Raw genomic sequence first — 17,914 nt, forward strand, 5'->3', positions numbered from 1 at the left:
ATTCTAACAGTACGATTTTGTTTAAAAGGTTTATTTTAAGATGAGCGATTATTTGCGCTTGTCTATCACAAATGCGATATTAAAGAATGGGGAGTACGAGCAAAAAGAAACTTAAAGGAAGGAAGGAAATATTTAGGAAAAACAAAATGCTAGACAAAACGACAAGTGTCTTTTATCATATGAAATTGTAATATTAAGCTGGCAGCAGATGTGCCTGGCAGTCGTACAGCCGGCGAAAAACATTCTAGGAGGGAGGGTTAATGTTAACTGTAAAGAGGATGCAAGAAAGCTTAAATAATTCGCTGCATTGAAACAATCAAGTTCAGACAGGCGAACGGGAATTTTGTTATTGTTTTTAGGTTTTTTGTTTGATTCTTTTATTGTGTTTTTTTTAATAATTGAATGTGGAGCAATAACAGGGAAATAAACAAAAAAGATGACCGAAAACAAGGCCATCGATGTAAAGCAAAAGCAGACAATGTTGTATGTATTTCATACACATGTTATTTCCGCTGTAAGTAAAAGAATCGATATTAGATTTCTGTTTTTCAAGTTAAAGGTTACTACTACCTCTGTATTTTACTTTGTATTTAATTCTGACCTTTGTTTGCAAAACTTTTGTTACGTTTAAACATTATTCGTGCAACAATTGCTCATTTATTTTGGGTTGGTGGGGCTAATTGGAAATTACTTTGCACAAATCACATGACTATTAAATAAATACGTTTATAAACAAGCCAAACAGTTGCAGCTCTCCAGGGAGTACTTTTCAACACCACATGTAATGAGGAGTATACGAGTGTATTCGTTTAAACAGACAACCCCTTTTTTATTTTGTACCTCTTGTTCTCTCTTTTAAATAATAAAATACAAAAAAAAAGAAATCCTTGCTGTCAGTTTACATTTGAAGTGCCATAAGTTGTGTTATTATAAGTAAAACCCAAATGCTTTAAGCCATAAGCGACCGTTGTTAGAAAGGCCGACTGCTCTTCATAATAAAAAAAATATGATTTTCATTTCATCTTGCTATTTTTTTCATAAACTAGAGCAATGTGAGAATATGAAAGATAGTGTTGTAATAATTCAACCATACCATAAATAACCGATAATCGGTTTTTCAAAATGTCGGTTGTCTATTTTTGTGGCTATTTGTGTATCGCATTCAAATGGCCATGACTACTTTAGCAAATATTCTTCCCTATATTTCGAACGTTTCTGTTCAAAGAACATACAGCTAATGACAATACAATGGAAACTTTCTTCGAAAACTATATTCCGTAATTTCAGTTTTTAAAAAAAATTAACACTTACTAAATACATTCAGAGTCAAAATTTAGTATCTATGAAGCTAAATAGTCTCTAGTAGAGATGAGCGATATTTCCATACCTGTGATTTAATCACTGTGATTGAAAAATCACTGGTAACAACAGTTACTGAATATAGCAAGTAACAGGTACTTTTAATATCGTTCTTTCACATTTTTCAACATACTGTTAAATATCGTTCTTTTATATTTTTCAACATTCACTGGTAACAACAGTTACTGCATATTTTTAGGCGCATAATTTTATATATCTCTAACACAGTGTATAAAATGAAATGTTAGTATCAGTTAGTTCTATTATATTAGTTTTTCGTTTACATAAGATCAGATCTAAGAATGAAAATAATACGTAATGTATTCTTCTTAACATAATTGTTATTTTGCTAAACCAATAAAAACTAGTGGTCACCCGGGTGGGTATTGGTAAAGCGAAGGTTAACATAGACAAAACGTGATCACAGTCACTGTTTAAAAGAACAGTGATTTATAAATCACGTTCACTGAGAACGACGTTCTTCAAAAATCACGGGATTGCTCATCTCTAGTCTCTAGTCGCCTTTTCATGGAGTTTATAAAATGTTCAGTTATATCTTTAGTAATTTCCCCCTCCCCTCTTCCGTTAAAGATGATTCGGATGCTTCGTTTTCCAATATTCCAGTCTAAAATTTCTCACAGGTGCTCTATTGGTTTAAGGTCTGGAGATTGCGGAGGTGAATTTAACTGCTTAGGCACGTTATACAATAACCACTCCTTAGCAATTCTGGCGGTATGATTTGGGCCATTGTCTTGCAGAAAGACCCATGGAGTTGCAAGACCTTTCACACTTACTTTCAGATTGTCCTTTAACATTTGTAAGTAGTCTCGGCAGTTCATTGTACTTGCAATGAACATCAGATTGCCAGATCCTGCAGCTGACATATAGTCCACTCCATTAAAGACCCACCGACATGTTTGATTGATTTAAGATGCATTTGAAAAATAATTATGTCCAAATGACTCTAAAGAGTGTGTGTTTACCGAATATGATAAAAATTTAAAGACCCAAGGTCAGTTTGTTTGTGATGTCTTATGGAATTCATGATATATAAGTTTTTCATACCATTTGTATTTCGATATAAATTTATTCAAAGTATTGGCCATTGTTAGCCATGACCTTTTCCCATTTTTCTGGAAACATACGGATTCCGAGCCAAAAAAAAACTGCTTATCTTTTGAGGCCAAATACGCTTCTGAAGAGAAGCGTATCCCAGAGAGATACGAAACAAATAGTAGACGGACAGGGCACGGTCTGGACTATAAGACGGGTGAGACAAAACTTCTCAACCACTTCTTTCTAAATAGTTTTTAACAGGTATTGCAACATGTGGCCTACCATTGCAGATAGAATATTACGGTTTTTCGGTCAATGCTCTCTTCAAACGCATCAGTTGTATTATTTACAGATTCCCTGTGATGATCGGGCCAAATTTCAGCAGCTCATAATATATAGGACCCTTTTGGTCTCACAAAATACAGAGCATTTTGGATATTTGGCTTTGATGTCGATTAGACTTGTTGGCCGGGCTTCACATATGGTCTCATACGCTTCGGGTTATCGTAATGGATCCATTTGTCATCGCTTGAGTAGTTCCCAATGTTTTTGCAAGCTCTTGTTGAGTTTGACAAGAATCTTCATCGAGTAATGCATCCAGTTCTTGGTCTCCAAACTTTTTTGGCTGACCTTAGCTTTGGTGAGCAAGCGGTGTAAAGTAAAGCAAAACTTCCAGCGTATGACATTTAAAATTAGACTTTGATATTTCAGTCTAATTTTTGTTTTGACCAAAAAAATTTTTCACGAAATTTTTAAAAAAAAAAATTTTTAATTTAAACTAAACAAATGCTTGTCTTCCCAAAAATAAGTTTTAACTAAATTTCTTTGACCAAATTTTTTTTTCAACAAAATTTGTTTTCAATCTTTGTCTTAAAGTATATTTTAGTATCTTCCTTGTTTTTGAACCAATTTTGATTAATTTAATTTTTAAATGACGCATTAAAAATCGTTAATGTCCAAAATCACCCAGCTAAACTTTATTGGCAAATAGTTAGTTAAAATGCTAAATTCTGGCTTCAAAACCTTACCACAACTCCTTATAAATATGTTATTACTTTAATATCAACAAAACTAGTTACATGTAATGACTTAAATAACACATTGATGTATAAGTGTCACAGAAGCCGTTATCAGTGAAAAACTGAATAAATTTGTCATTATACGACTACTTCTATGTAATGCAGACGGTATGTAGTAATCATTGTAAAGTATGTTATTGAGTAATTGCAAGTCATTACTAAGTTTCTGCTGGGAAGGGCCACCATTTTGTGTGGAAGAATATTATTTCGAATTGCCACGAATCTGTTAATCGTGTACTCGAATAAAATACAAAATCTTAACAACAAAATCCTACAAGAACAACAATTATTTAAGGTATAAGAAATTTATTTTCATTTGTCTGCTTATAAATACATAAAGGATTCCGCATTGACTTACGACACAAACATTTCAATTTGCACACGAGGCGGACAGACTTTTGGTAGCAAGCTTTTTTTTCCTGTCACAGATGGGCAAAATAACTTTACCCTTCGAAGAACGGTAGACAAAATGTGTAAGAGACCTTTTCGTTGAACACATTGTTGTGCCATTCATTCGCATCAAAGGATCAGTGAGCAACGATACAGAAAATAACAACGGATTTTGATTAAAACTCTCCCCCCAAAAAGTTTGTTTCATTTATTTCCATCTTTTGTTGGGCTATAGAGTCATCAACATTATATGACTGAATGAATGTCAATGTTTGGTATCATTAAAGTGCTGCTGTAAACACTGAAGTACTGCTCTCTATATGACAGAAGATGTGGGTGTGCGAAATGAAGGGAGGGTTGGATATAGGAATTTGAGCAGGCAGATTATGTTGCCAATTTTTTCCTGTCTATATATTGTAGGATTATAGAGGATTAAGGATCATAAATGGTGTTTTTATATACTCAAAGATAAAGTAACTACTGATTTTAATGGATTTTAAATGTCTTTCTTACTCCTTGTTCACAATCAATAATCTTTGATTTAAAGATAGATTTTGAAATAGAAATTTTACTTAAATTTTCTTTTTGTTTTCATTTATTTGCAGGTCATCCTCGTTTCTTTAATCAATTGTCTTGCGGTTTGGACATTGTCTCCATGGCGGGTGAATGGTTAACAGCCACTGCCAACACCAACATGTTCACTTATGAAATTGCTCCGGTTTTCATTTTAATGGAAAATGTAGTCTTGTCGAAAATGCGTGAAATTATTGGCTGGCAAGGTGGTGATTCCATATTGGCTCCCGGCGGTTCCATATCCAATCTATACGCTTTCTTAGCTGCTCGCCACAAAATGTTTCCCAATTACAAGGAACATGGTGCTGCTGGCCTACCCGGTCAATTGGTCATGTTTACTTCGGATCAATGCCATTATTCGATTAAATCGTGCGCTGCTGTATGTGGTCTTGGCACAGATAATTGCGTGTCGGTGCCTTCAGATGAACAGGGTCGCATGATTACATCCGAATTGGAACGTCTTATAATGCAACGAAAATCAAAGGGTCACGTGCCATTCTTCGTTAATGCTACAGCTGGTACAACTGTATTGGGTGCTTTTGACAACTTGAATGAAATTGCTGACATTTGCCAGAAATACAATTGTTGGATGCATGTTGATGTAAGTACATCGGGATAATCAAGATGGCTTTACAACAGTGGTCGGCACTCATAGCCCTTAGGGGCCGAACATGATCAGTTATCAAACAATAAATAAGCTTTCAATCAATAGCGGGTCAAATTAGAATATAGAATGATAGTGTATTATGTTATTATAATCGAAGTTCCATTTTTATTTAATACCGACCACTGCTTTTCAAAAATTAAATTTATTATTTTAGAATTGATTCAGTAATAGTTTTTCTTTTTAAAAGCCTATGCTTTTTATGATATGGTCACGTTACATTGCTAAAAAAATAAAGCTGGAGCAATTTACAAGAAGTGATTTAATTGACCAGTAGATTTCTTTGGATTTTTTTTTTAAATTCTAAATTTTAATTTTATTACATTACAGGCTGCTTGGGGCGGCGGACTCTTGATGTCACGAAAATATCGTCATCCTAGATTTACTGGAGTTGAGCGGTAAGTCACTGTCATAATTTAAATTTGTAGCAATATTCTAACAATTCACCCTGTTATGAAATATAACATAATAGTGGAAGTAAGCAACTTCCGCATGGTTGAAAATCAACAAAATGTCATGTATGTCCTTAACAATTTACAGTTTCATAAATCATGACGGCTATGCCTGCAAGTAATTGCCTTTCCAAACCACAATTGTGCTCTAATAAAAATAAAACAATAGATTTTTTTTTATTGCCAAGAAACGAAACACTGAACAAACTTTTGGTAAATTTATAAAAAAATACACTTTCTTTATAAATTGTTAAATTAAAATGAAAAGAAAAGAAAATCCACAAATCACTTAAATTAAAAGCACACACTTTAAAGCAAATTACAATAATTTAGCCATTAATCAAACGTTCTTAAACAGACATGCTCTCCTTTAGCTAAAAGAGGCACTTGTCAGTCACTCAATAATTGATTAATTTTCATAAGCTGATTTCAATGTGTGAAAATTTCACAAGCAAAAGAGAAAAACATCAATACAGCCACTTTATCTTAGTGTAACCGCATGAGTAATTATCAGAACTTTTAAAGAATTTATTCATTAACATTATGAAACCAATGAAAACAAAAACATTCTTACAATTTTTAATATATTTTTAATTTCAATTCAATTTTCAAAATTTAATTAAATTAAATGTTATCTCTATTCATTTCCATTGAATTGCAGTATTGAATTCATTCCTTTAATTAAATAATTCAAGTTTTCTGTAATTCAAATCCATTACAAAAATTTATTAAATGATTAAATTTTTCTTCACTTTCTTACAAAAAAGGCTTAAGTAAATTTTTATACCCTTCACCTTCGTGAGAAGGGTCATTCCGTTTGTAATTTCCACAATATAATTTTCCGATGCTATAAAGTATATATATTCTGGATCCTTATAGACAGCGGAGTCGATTAAGCCATGTCCGTCTGTCTGTCTGTTGAAATCAACTTTCCGAAGCCCCCAAATAACTTACATACACGATTCATATCTCCGAAATTCTTTTGGCTTGGTTCCTATTTAAAATCGAGAAAATCGGTCCACAAATGGCTTAGATATAAGGAAAAAAACAGGACAACCTAGATTTTTGCCCTATTTTTGTCCTATATCTGGATTACCATAGTAAGTTGGATCTACAATGGGTCAAAATCGGAAAAAATATTTTTTAACCCGAATTTTTTTCACCAAAATTTTTTTTCGCTAAATTTAAAAAACAAAAAAAACAATTCAAAAATTTCTTTTCCAAAAAATGAAAAAAAAAACAACTTTGAATAAAAAATAGATTTTGTTTACCTAAAATATTTAAAATTTATATTTTGAAGTATAATTTGGTGAAGGGTATATAAGATTCTGCACATCCGAATATAGCTCTCTTACTTGTTTATAAATATAAATGGAAAATGCCGCCTGTATTCCGGATGTCCCAAAAATTCGATAAATTTCGGGCTTTTGTTTGTGATAAAATGAAACCTTTTGAAACATATGAAAGACTACTGGAAATCTTTTTTGAAACCTAAATTTTTTTTTGTAAAAAATGAGGCCCAGTATATCCATTGCGAAGTAATATTTTTCAACATCCTAAAAAAATATCGAAACTATATTGAAGAAAGCTGATACTTTCTTGTCTGGCCCCATATTCCTGGCGGTTTTCGACAAATACTCGTTTCAAACGAATCAGTTGAGTTTGGTACAGGTTCCCTGTGATAGTCTGGCCAGATTTCAACAGCTCGTAATAAATAGGACCCTTTTGATCCCACCAAATACAGAGAATTACCTTAGCGCCATGGATATTTGGCGTTGGTGTCGTTTAGGCTGGTTGACAGGGCATCATCTCTTACGCTTCGTGTTAACGTAATGTATCCTTTTTCATCATGGAGTAATGCCTCCAATTCTTGTTCTTCAAACTTCTTTGACTGGCCTGGACTTCATAACTGAATAAACCATCTCTCGCACGTTAAAATCGGTAGAACACATGCACCATAAGCTTTTGTGAGTAATCGGTGTGTTTCCGCGGCACTTTATTTCTAATTAAAGAAGTAAAGCAAAATTTGACATTTTAGATCCTTAGTAGTGCCTTAACTCTTAAGTAGTTTGTACTATTCACAATATTTTACTCTGAAATGAACTCATTCCTTTTCAAACTGACTTTTACCAATGCTCGTACACTACATTGTTACTCAACATACCATTAGCTCAAGAATTTAAATAGAACGACTCTATACAAAATTCCATCAAGGATTAGTGGTTACTTTCAATAGTCCCTAATAAAAGCAGAAACAAAAAAAAGGAACGATGTTTATGGCATATAGAGACTGAAAGCTTTTTGTTTCTTTTTTTTTAATCTCTCACAAGGATGATGGATGTGTTAAACAAATCAATTCAAATAGCAGCTCTTTCAAATTGTAAACCATTTAAGGATTAAAATTGAAACTTTCGGCCACAATATGTCAACACAACAGAGGCAAGAAAGAAAAGAGCAGCGTCTACTACACAAGGAGTGAGAATATTAAGTGCAATTTCTATTAAAAATTCCAACATTTGTTGTTATTGCATTTAAATCCTGCTTTCTCAAATTTGTAAGGAGAATATTTAAATTATTTCATGTGCATTTAATTCTTAAAGTAAATTTTGAAAATTAAACGAAACCCTTAAAAGGTACACAACCAACTCTACTCTACCTCCCAAACCACCCAATATGTAACACCCTTATGTAACTACGTCTACTTCTAGTACATTTTATTTCAATTGTGCGGGTCTGCAGCTGCATGTGTTTGATTCTCTTCCTCCTCATTGTTTTTTTTTCTTGTAGGCATTTGAAAATCAATTTTCTGTATTTATTTGTCTTTTAACATTTTTTAAATGCACTTTGTTTGTAACAACAACATAACTTTGAAAACAACTCTTAATCCTTGTAATCTGCCAGCAGCTTCTGAAACACCTGATGAACTCGAAACATGAATGTCGTTTAAGTTCTCCTCCTGCTGTGTGTTATTTAACAAAATGACAAATTGTTAAAATTCCCAGGATTGTAATTTCTTTTTCATAGACATACATACAACATAATTTCATAGTATATCTGTCTATCTATTTGTATATGTTAGTGTATAAACTTGTCAGGATAAATAACATGGGCAAACATTTTGTAACTAGTTCATGATTATTTAGCCATTTAAGGGTGATCAAAAGCAAATTTTCTTGTCTTTCAAAAGAGTTCGAGAAAGTTTCTTGAAATGTTCTACATGATATATCCGGGTTAACTAGTTTCACTGCCCTACAGTTCATTGAACTAGTTCCGTCACGTCGAATTAGTTAGCCACTGAGAACTACTTGTAGTGAATTTTTCACCCACAAGCAACGTTATTGAATAGTGAATTTAATATGGGGATGTCATTGCAGGTTGCCGATTGGAACACTCTAGACACTTCTAACACTTCACTATTAAATTCAATAGTGCTACAGTAATACTCCATCATTTAAGAAAAAAAAATCAGAGACAGGGATTGTACTCATAACCTCCCATTTCATAGTCAAATGCGCAAATCACTAAGTCACAGAGCTCTTATTTGTGGGAGTATACTCTCAATTTTTAGCATTTCTGCATGATCAGAGAGAACGAAAATACCAACGGCCACATTCAGCATTACTGTGGTCATCGTATTGTTATATTTTAGAAGATTTTATTTTACTTGAATTTATTTTCAAGAACTTAAGTCGAATCTCTGACTATAGTTTGTTACTGAATACGAGAGCGAATTGTAGTGCAAATGATAACCATTTAACTAAACTTTAGCAGCCACAGCGAACCAATTGGCACTTTTCAAACTTCCCAAGTTTTAACAGGTTTTGCAACATGTGACCTAGTGTTGTCATGATGGAATATAACAGTTTCATATCTGGCTGATTTTCGGAAAATGCTCACTTCAAACGAATCAGTTGCGTCTGGCCAAATGTCAGCAGCTCATAATAGATAGGACACTTTTGCTCCCACCAAATACAGAGCATTTCATTAGTGCCATGGATATTTGGCATTAGTGTCGATTCGGCTGGTTGGCCGGGCTTCACATACGTTCTCGTAATGATGGTATCGTAATGAATCCATTTTTCATCGCAACTAATGATTCGGTGATTCGGAGATATACAAAAGTCTTTCAAGGTCTCTCAGCTTCAATTCGTATGGTACCAAATTTCCCTGCTTTTGAATGAATCCTGCTGCTTGCAAACGTTTTGAAATTTGCTGATTGAGTAGATTCCAATGATTTTGCAAGCCTTTGTTGAGTTTGACAACAGTGTTCATGGAGTATTGCCTCCAATTCTTGGTCTTCAAACTTTTTTGGCTGGCCTGGTCGAATTTTGTCTTCCGTATTAAAATCACAACTTCTGAACCGCACAAACCATCTCTAGCACGTTGAAACCGATGAAACACATTCACCATAAGCTTTGGTGAGCAATCGGAGTGCTTCTGCAAAACTTCTCGCATGACGCTTTGTTGCCGCAATATTCAACATTTCCGAAGCAAAAAAAAACTTTGTTGTTTACAGAATATTCAATAACTAAGTGAGAATAAGTGATTCATAATGTGAAAAAAGTTCTTGGTGGAAATAAAATTGTTTGCGAAAAAATTCGGGTTAAAAAATATTTTTCCCGATTTTGACCCATTGTCGGCCTAAAATGTTTTTGAAATGCTTAACTTAGCAATCGAGATAGTCGTGTTTTTTTCCCGATTTGAAATACCAGCAGAACCAGGACTAACCCGATTTATTAGTGTATCAATCATGTTTGTTATTTGGGGTCTTCGGAAAGTTGATTTCAACAGAGAGACGAACATATGGGCATGGCTATATAGACTCCGCTATCTATAACGTTCCAGAATATAAATACTTTATGCGGTCGCAATTGAAAAATTTGGAAATTACAAAATCACAATTTTTCATGTCTGCTCTATTCCATCAATTTCGAATAAATACAAATTCTGGTTTGAGAAAATATGATTTCGGCAAGACGATTCTATTTCATGCATGGCACGAGCCAAAATTTATATTTTGTGCACGATGTTTTGCCATTTGTTCAATTTCATGTTTTGATGATTTCAATTTTCCCGCATTATACTACGATTTAACTATACTTGAATTTTTGAAGTCCCCTGTTTTTGGAACCACGCTCGAAAACTTTGTAGTCCTAAAAGGAGAATATATATGAAACCTATAGCCTAAAATAGTTGAAATATCGAAGAAATTATTAAGGTTTTTTGCGAAATTTAGAAATGTAAGATTAAAGTCTTAGTCCAATATTTATACAGAAATTTATAAAAACCTCAGCATCTAAAGCGAAGATAATAAAAAAAATTAAATCACAGTTACTTTATCTATAAATCCCTCATTGCCTTGTACTGGTGTAATATTTCACCTTCAAAAAATAAACCATAAATAGCTCCCACAGGGATGTTTAGCACTTGCACAAGGACAACCAACAACAACCCTCTTGATTGTCAATTGTCCTCAACAACCGCACAGAGAAAACGTTCGCTCTCTTTAAATTCAATTAGGACGTGTAGAGTAAATAAAAAAGGATGGAATGGGTAGGTGGGTGGCAAGTGTGTGTGGATTAGTGTTAATTGTTTGTAATTTGTATTTGAATAACATTTAATATTATAAATGACAAACGTACATACAAACATAATAAAATTTGTGGATATATTGTTGTTTGCATTAATTTAGTTTATTATTAGTTTTATTGTTTCTAATTAAATTTGTAAATAATTTGTGGTTTCTTGTTGTATAATTTCAGAGCTGATTCGGTTACCTGGAATCCACACAAATTGATGGGAGCTCTATTGCAATGCTCAACCATACATTTTAAAGAGGATGTAAGTAAATTTTAAAGTAGTATTGAGTCTGTGGGTATATTGACGATGTTATTGCAAAAATACAATAACTTTGTGGCATCTTGTATGCTTTGTTAAGGAAAAACATGTTTTGTATACTAAATAGATTCCAATGAAATGAATTTTGTTACATATTGATGATAATGTTTGGTATTTGAAGTTTAATTTTATTTTCAAAACATACAAACTAAAAGTTTGTCATTTTCTCACTCCCTATTTATTTATTTTTTACAAATTATGCAGCATTAGAAAATATTCGAAATATTTGTTTGGTAAAAATATTTCAACTCTTGGCAAAGTCATCATTCACATCCCATTTCTCCATCTAAAAGTGTAACAATACAAAATAAAAGGGCATCTGTGGTACTCAGCAGTACCATGCAAATGTTCAAGTCACCCTTACCAAAGGCGGATGATGAGGAGAAGGAGGAGGAGGGATGGTTTAGAAGAAAAGGCAATAACTTTTTAAACATTGTTACATCAAATTCATTCGTACAATATGTTTCCGTCATTGGTCACAGTTGCGACTGATGGTATTTTGTGTAACAAAATTACATTTTTTTTCGAAGGAATTTTTTAATTAAAATTTTTTACTTGACTTATTGCCCGTGTGTAATAAAAAAGGCAAACACAAGTCTCCCTCAGAAAAGCACCACCAAATTATTTGATACTCCCTTAAATATGAGTACAATGTTGTTTTTGTATGATTTTAATAGTGATTTGATTGTAATGTATGGATTAAGAGTTGGTGTGATGATGCTTTCAATTTGAATTTTTTTAATGTTAAAATTTTCATTTAATCACTGATTGATTTTAATTTTAACTGTAATAGTTTATTGACTGATATTGACAATAGCAAAGTATTCTGTAAATTTGCACCATCCATTTCAATGGTAAACAATTAGTTTACTAAATTTCATTGTAGTCGTACAAGCACGGAAGATGCCACTCGAAACAATTAGAAGAATTCAAGATATGGCGTTTGCCATCCAGAGATTGTGGAAGCCATAGGCATCTCACATGGCTTAGTGGTTTCAATTTTGAATGATCACTTCGGTATGAGTAAGCTTTCCGCAAGATGGGTGCCGCGTTTGCTCATACTCATACATACAAACGCAAAGGTGCACACATGTGCAATTTCCATGGCAAAAATCCATGAATTAAGCTACGAGTTGCTCTCTCATCCGCCCTATTCTCCGTATTTAGCCCGAGTGACAATTTCTAGTTTCCAAACCTGAAGAAATCTTCCTATTTTGATGACCTCGACAAATCTTATTTTTTGGAAGGGTTAAAACCGTTGGACAAACTCAAATTATGAGCTCAAGAAAGACTATTTGAAAAATAACTTATTTTTTATCCAAAAACTTGTGTTTCATTAAAAAGTCATGGACTTATTGAACCGAGAATCAAAAGTTGTGATATTAAACAAAACAAAATAAATTTTTTTATTATTTATTACAATTAGATTAAAAATCGTGTTGCAAGCCATTATTAACTTTAATGATAATAATAATAATGACAGAATTTACAATTGTTGTGCTAATTTACGTTTTTAATTAATGATCTCCATCTTGTTTCCTTTCAGGGCCTCCTTATCAGCTGCAATCAAATGTCTGCTGAATATCTCTTTATGACTGACAAACAATACGATATTAGCTATGACACAGGCGATAAAGTCATCCAGTGTGGACGACACAATGACATCTTCAAATTGTGGCTGCAGTGGCGTTCAAAGGGCACCGAAGGTTTTGAACGACAACAAGATCGTTTAATGGAATTGACCGAATATCAAGTGAAACGCATACGAGAGCAATCAGATCGTTTCCATTTAATACTTGAACCTGAATGTGTGAATGTTTCGTTCTGGTATGTGCCAAAGAGATTGCGCGGAGTGCCACATGATGCTAAAAAGGAACAGGAATTGGGCAAGGTAGGAAATGAACTTTAAAACTAATTCTATAAATCATTTAATGATCAAACCTTATGTTTAATTTGGAATATGAACTGTATCATTATTATTAATATAACTTTTTCTTCTAGATTTGTCCCATTATTAAGGGACGCATGATGCAAAAGGGCAGCCTTATGGTAGGCTATCAACCTGACGATCGACGACCCAATTTCTTCCGTTCAATTATTTCGTCAGCTGCTGTAACAGAAATCGATGTTGATTTTATGTTAGATGAAATACATCGATTGGGTGATGATTTGTAAATTGGTATTATTTAATTCAACAATTAATCAATTATTAGATTCCATAAAGCGCAAACAAAATAACAATGATGATGATGATAATGATAATATTTTAATTTTAAGCCAAAAGTTTCAATCAAAACCAAAGCAAAAGAAGTTTAGTTGAATTATAATATAAAACAAAAACAATTTAGAAAATACTAAAAATACCAAGATATATCTGTAAGGTAAAAGCATATCACCATACTCATACTTACATACATAATCACATCAATACTAATTTCTAGTCAATGTTTACACTTATTATTACAAAAGTAATTAGCTATTATAATTTCTTTAAAGAAATAATTGTTAATTGTTTATTAATATTTATGTTTTAAGGTTAACTTAAATGATTTTGTTAAGAAATTCGACCATGGTGTCAATTATTTTTATGTGGAATTATCATTATCTAAATAACAAACTAACTAACTGTTAAACTAACCACCATTATTATTATTATTATTATATATGAAAACATATCCAAACATTAATAACCAAAAAAAGGCAGATTCATAAATATTTAACTCAATTACTACAACGATATGAAATAATAATTAAAGAAAGGCCTATTTAAGATAACTTATGATTTATTATAACCTTCACCATAACTGACAACTGATATACATATATTCTGGATCGTTATATATATCGGATTCGATATAGCCATGTCTGCCTGTATGTTGACATCAACTATCCGTGATGATTCATTCATCAATATATCGGTTATATATTCAGTTGCTATTTAAAATCAAGAAAATCGGCCAACAAACGGATGAGATATAAGCAAAAAAATTGATGTTTTTACCTATTTTTGATCTATGTATTTCTAGACAATATGAATATCTGATTTCAAAGTGTAATCCATAGTAATTCGGACCTACAATGGGTCAAAATCGTGAAAAATATTTTTGAACCCGAAAAATTTTTTTTAACATAAAATATTTTTTCAAACATTTTTTTCACCAAAAAATATTTCTAATCTTTATCTTAAAGTATACCTTGGTGAAGGGTATATAAGATTCGTCACAGCCGAATATAGCTCCCCTACTTGCTTTTCAATTAGTTCGAAATTCAGTTTTCGTAATAGTTTTATGTTATTGAATAGACATATAATTTCATTTTAAAATTTATTTTCTATATTTTTATCCAAAATTTAGAAATTTTCTATTAATTTAACCACATTGGAATGTTAAAGATTTGCTTAAGTATCATTTTGTTAATTTGTTGGTGGCAATCATTTTATATTTAAATAACTCCGAAGTTTTGCAATATGTTGTTGCTTTTTCTAAACCATATTAATATACTACCATATAATTTCTAAAACAAATTTGCTGAACCGCCGATCTTTACTATATTTATATGATTTAAATTTAAATTTTTTATAATATATAAATTGTATAATTTCGTAAAATTAGTTTTCAGTGTAAATAAAACTAAGTTGAATATTATTGTCAATATTTAAACCGATATAATATTATAATTATGTACCTTTGCAAAGAGACCTGTGCTTGTTGATCAGCTAACATTCCTAAAAGTATTTTATATATTATTTTGAACAAACGTAAGCATATATTTATTATAAGTTTTATTTAATTTGTTTCTTTAATTTATAAAATAAAATTCTATATGTATGAACTATATTTAAAGAAAAATGTACCATATAGATTATGAAACTAAAAAATACTTAAAAAAAAGAAGCAAAACACACTTACAAGTGTCAATTAACAGAATAGAGAAAATATTATATCAAAAATATATGAATTATAATATATAAATATCTACTTAACAAAAAAAAATAACGCTGCCAATTAATCATTCCCTATTGAAAATATATCATATTTTTTTCTTGATAAAGAACAAAAAAAAAACTAAAAATGGCATTAAAAAGCGTTTTAATTGTGTTAATTATTATTTAAAATAAAAATAAAATTAACTACTGTTGGCTACATAAATTTAGTTGAAATTAAAGTTTTAAGTGTTAAGCTACATAAATATATTTAAAGAAATTATTAACAATAATTATAATAATCATCGAATTATTAAAAATAGACAAATTATGCAAGATATGTATAACTACAGATAAAAGCGGAAATGTAATTGAGCATTTAAAGTTATTATTTATTTTATTGTTTAAATTTAATATAAATTTTGCTCCTTTTTAAAAAAAACAATTACATAGTATATTATTGTTATAATTTGTTAAAAATATCAGTTAAATTCCTTTGATTTTAACTTACAAATTTTATTTTCTTTAAAAATTTTCCCATATACCGCATACATTTTACATAATCATATAATACTATCGTTAAATATATGTTGTTATTGAAAAAATTAAATGAATTATTCTTTATTGATCTGTATGTACAAGTGTTTTACTGTAAAATGAAAAAATAAAAACAAAAAAAAATATCGATTAATTGCATTTGAAAATTTAAGTTCTTAAATAAAAGATAATAAAAGTAAAATCAAAAACCTAAAAAAATAAATTATAATTATAATCTGTATGTATTTAAGCATATTACCTATAAAAATGAAATTGTAATCTATATATAACAATAATAAAGGCAAAAGATATAAATAAATTATTTATCAAAATTATTAATTATTTTTAACTGGAATTTGTGTGAGGGTAAATTTTTAAAACAAAGTGAATTTCCCATTTGTGATATTTGCATACTGCCAACAATTTGCATTAAAAAACCTTTGAAGTAAATAAATGGTGGCAAATATGTTTTTTCGAACGCTTAATGCTGTCTTAATAATAATAACTTTGTTCCATTATTGTGACGTCACTAGATTTATCACAGTGATGTTACGTTTTTTCTTATTTTTAGACCTGGCAAATTTATACTCCTCCGGCTAATCTGGCTTACATCCAACATGAGTACACACACACCGTGAATTTCTTATGGAACTAATTGGTTTTAGGACCCCCCATTTCTAGCTACGAAAAACTTAATATAAACAAGTAAGAGAGCTAAATTCGGCTGTGCCGAATCTTATACCCTTCACCAAATTTTACTTTAAAATACAAATTTTTAATATTTTTAATTAAACAAAATTTAAAATTTATTTTGAACATTTTGTAAAAAAAAAATTTTTTTTTAATTTTTTCCCATTTTTTATTTTAAATTTATTAATGAAAAAAATTATGACAAACAATTTTTTGTTGGCAAAAAAAGATTCAGGTTAAAAATATTTTTACCGATTTTAACCCATAGTATTTTTAAATTACTATAGCCTTATATACATCGTTGTAATGGACTTTGAAATATCTATCATTAGATATCCATATTGTCTATATTAATGACTTAGTAATCCAGATATAGATCATAAATAGGCCAAAAATCTCAGCCATTTTGGCTCGAGATCGTAACCCATTTGGCCAATTTATTCAATAATATAATATATTATAATCAACACTCTCAGCAACAACCGCGGATTTGGTTATGAGTGATACTTTCTTTAGCAATTGAGTAGAAATTATGGGTAATCTAGCGATGGCACAGTGCTTCCTGCACTATAGTATCAGCTTCTAGTTGGAAAATAATTGTTTTGTTTTAGTTAAATCTTACTTAATAACTAAAAGGTGCATGAGTTACCATTTTCCGATTTTCTTACTGGATGTTGAAGTTATTTTCATCGGCTTTTGAAGAAGTCGCTAAATTAGTGGCCCCGGTAGCTTGCAGTATACCATGTCTCTCCTTTTTACGATAACAGCGTATTACATTTGCTTTTCACGGCCTTGATATCAGTCATACTTCAAAGGATTCTTATTAAAAAAATCCTTTAATGTTTTCACAAAATTATTAAAATAAATTCATAAAAACTACCTTTTGCCGCTTTCTTTTTTTTTTGTTGATTCGACATAATAAGGTCAAAGTCGTGTCAATAGAAAATAATAAAAAATAAAAACTGTATACTCCTGCTCCGGCTGACATCAGCCAAATTGGCTGACATCAGCCGCTCACCTGTGTATTTCTTATGGGATTTTTTGGCTCATGTACCCCCAAAATCTAAATCGTAAAAACTTCATATAAAAAAATGATTTGGCTGACGTCAGTCACTGACATCAGCCGCGGTGTTGCCACCGGTGTAGCTAGAAGCTACGAAAAACTCAACATGTGATGCCACTTTTTATACATATTCCATCATAGACATAAACCAAGTACCCAGAAGAAGCGCAGGCACACACAAATATAACACTTTAACAAGTATTATACAGTTTTGCAACTGTGCTAAAAGGA

General features: G+C 31.3%; 1 protein-coding gene across 2 annotated transcripts in view; it reads left to right on the plus strand.

Moving 5' to 3' along the window:
* Nucleotides 1–15,481, plus strand: part of Gad1 (glutamate decarboxylase) — a 40,009-nt gene extending 24,528 nt beyond the window's left edge. For both annotated transcript variants that reach the window (XM_065503890.1, XM_065503889.1), the window contains exons 4-8: nucleotides 4,490–5,058; nucleotides 5,452–5,519; nucleotides 11,336–11,414; nucleotides 13,018–13,362; nucleotides 13,473–15,481. In XM_065503890.1, coding sequence (XP_065359962.1) covers nucleotides 4,490–5,058; nucleotides 5,452–5,519; nucleotides 11,336–11,414; nucleotides 13,018–13,362; nucleotides 13,473–13,646 — 1,235 coding nt within the window. In that variant the 3' untranslated portion in view covers nucleotides 13,647–15,481. The remainder of the gene's footprint in view (nucleotides 1–4,489; nucleotides 5,059–5,451; nucleotides 5,520–11,335; nucleotides 11,415–13,017; nucleotides 13,363–13,472) is intronic.
* Nucleotides 15,482–17,914: the final 2,433 nt, after the last annotated feature.

This window comes from Calliphora vicina, chromosome 3, assembly GCF_958450345.1.
Source record: "Calliphora vicina chromosome 3, idCalVici1.1, whole genome shotgun sequence".
NCBI classification, from domain to species: domain Eukaryota; kingdom Metazoa; phylum Arthropoda; class Insecta; order Diptera; family Calliphoridae; genus Calliphora; species Calliphora vicina.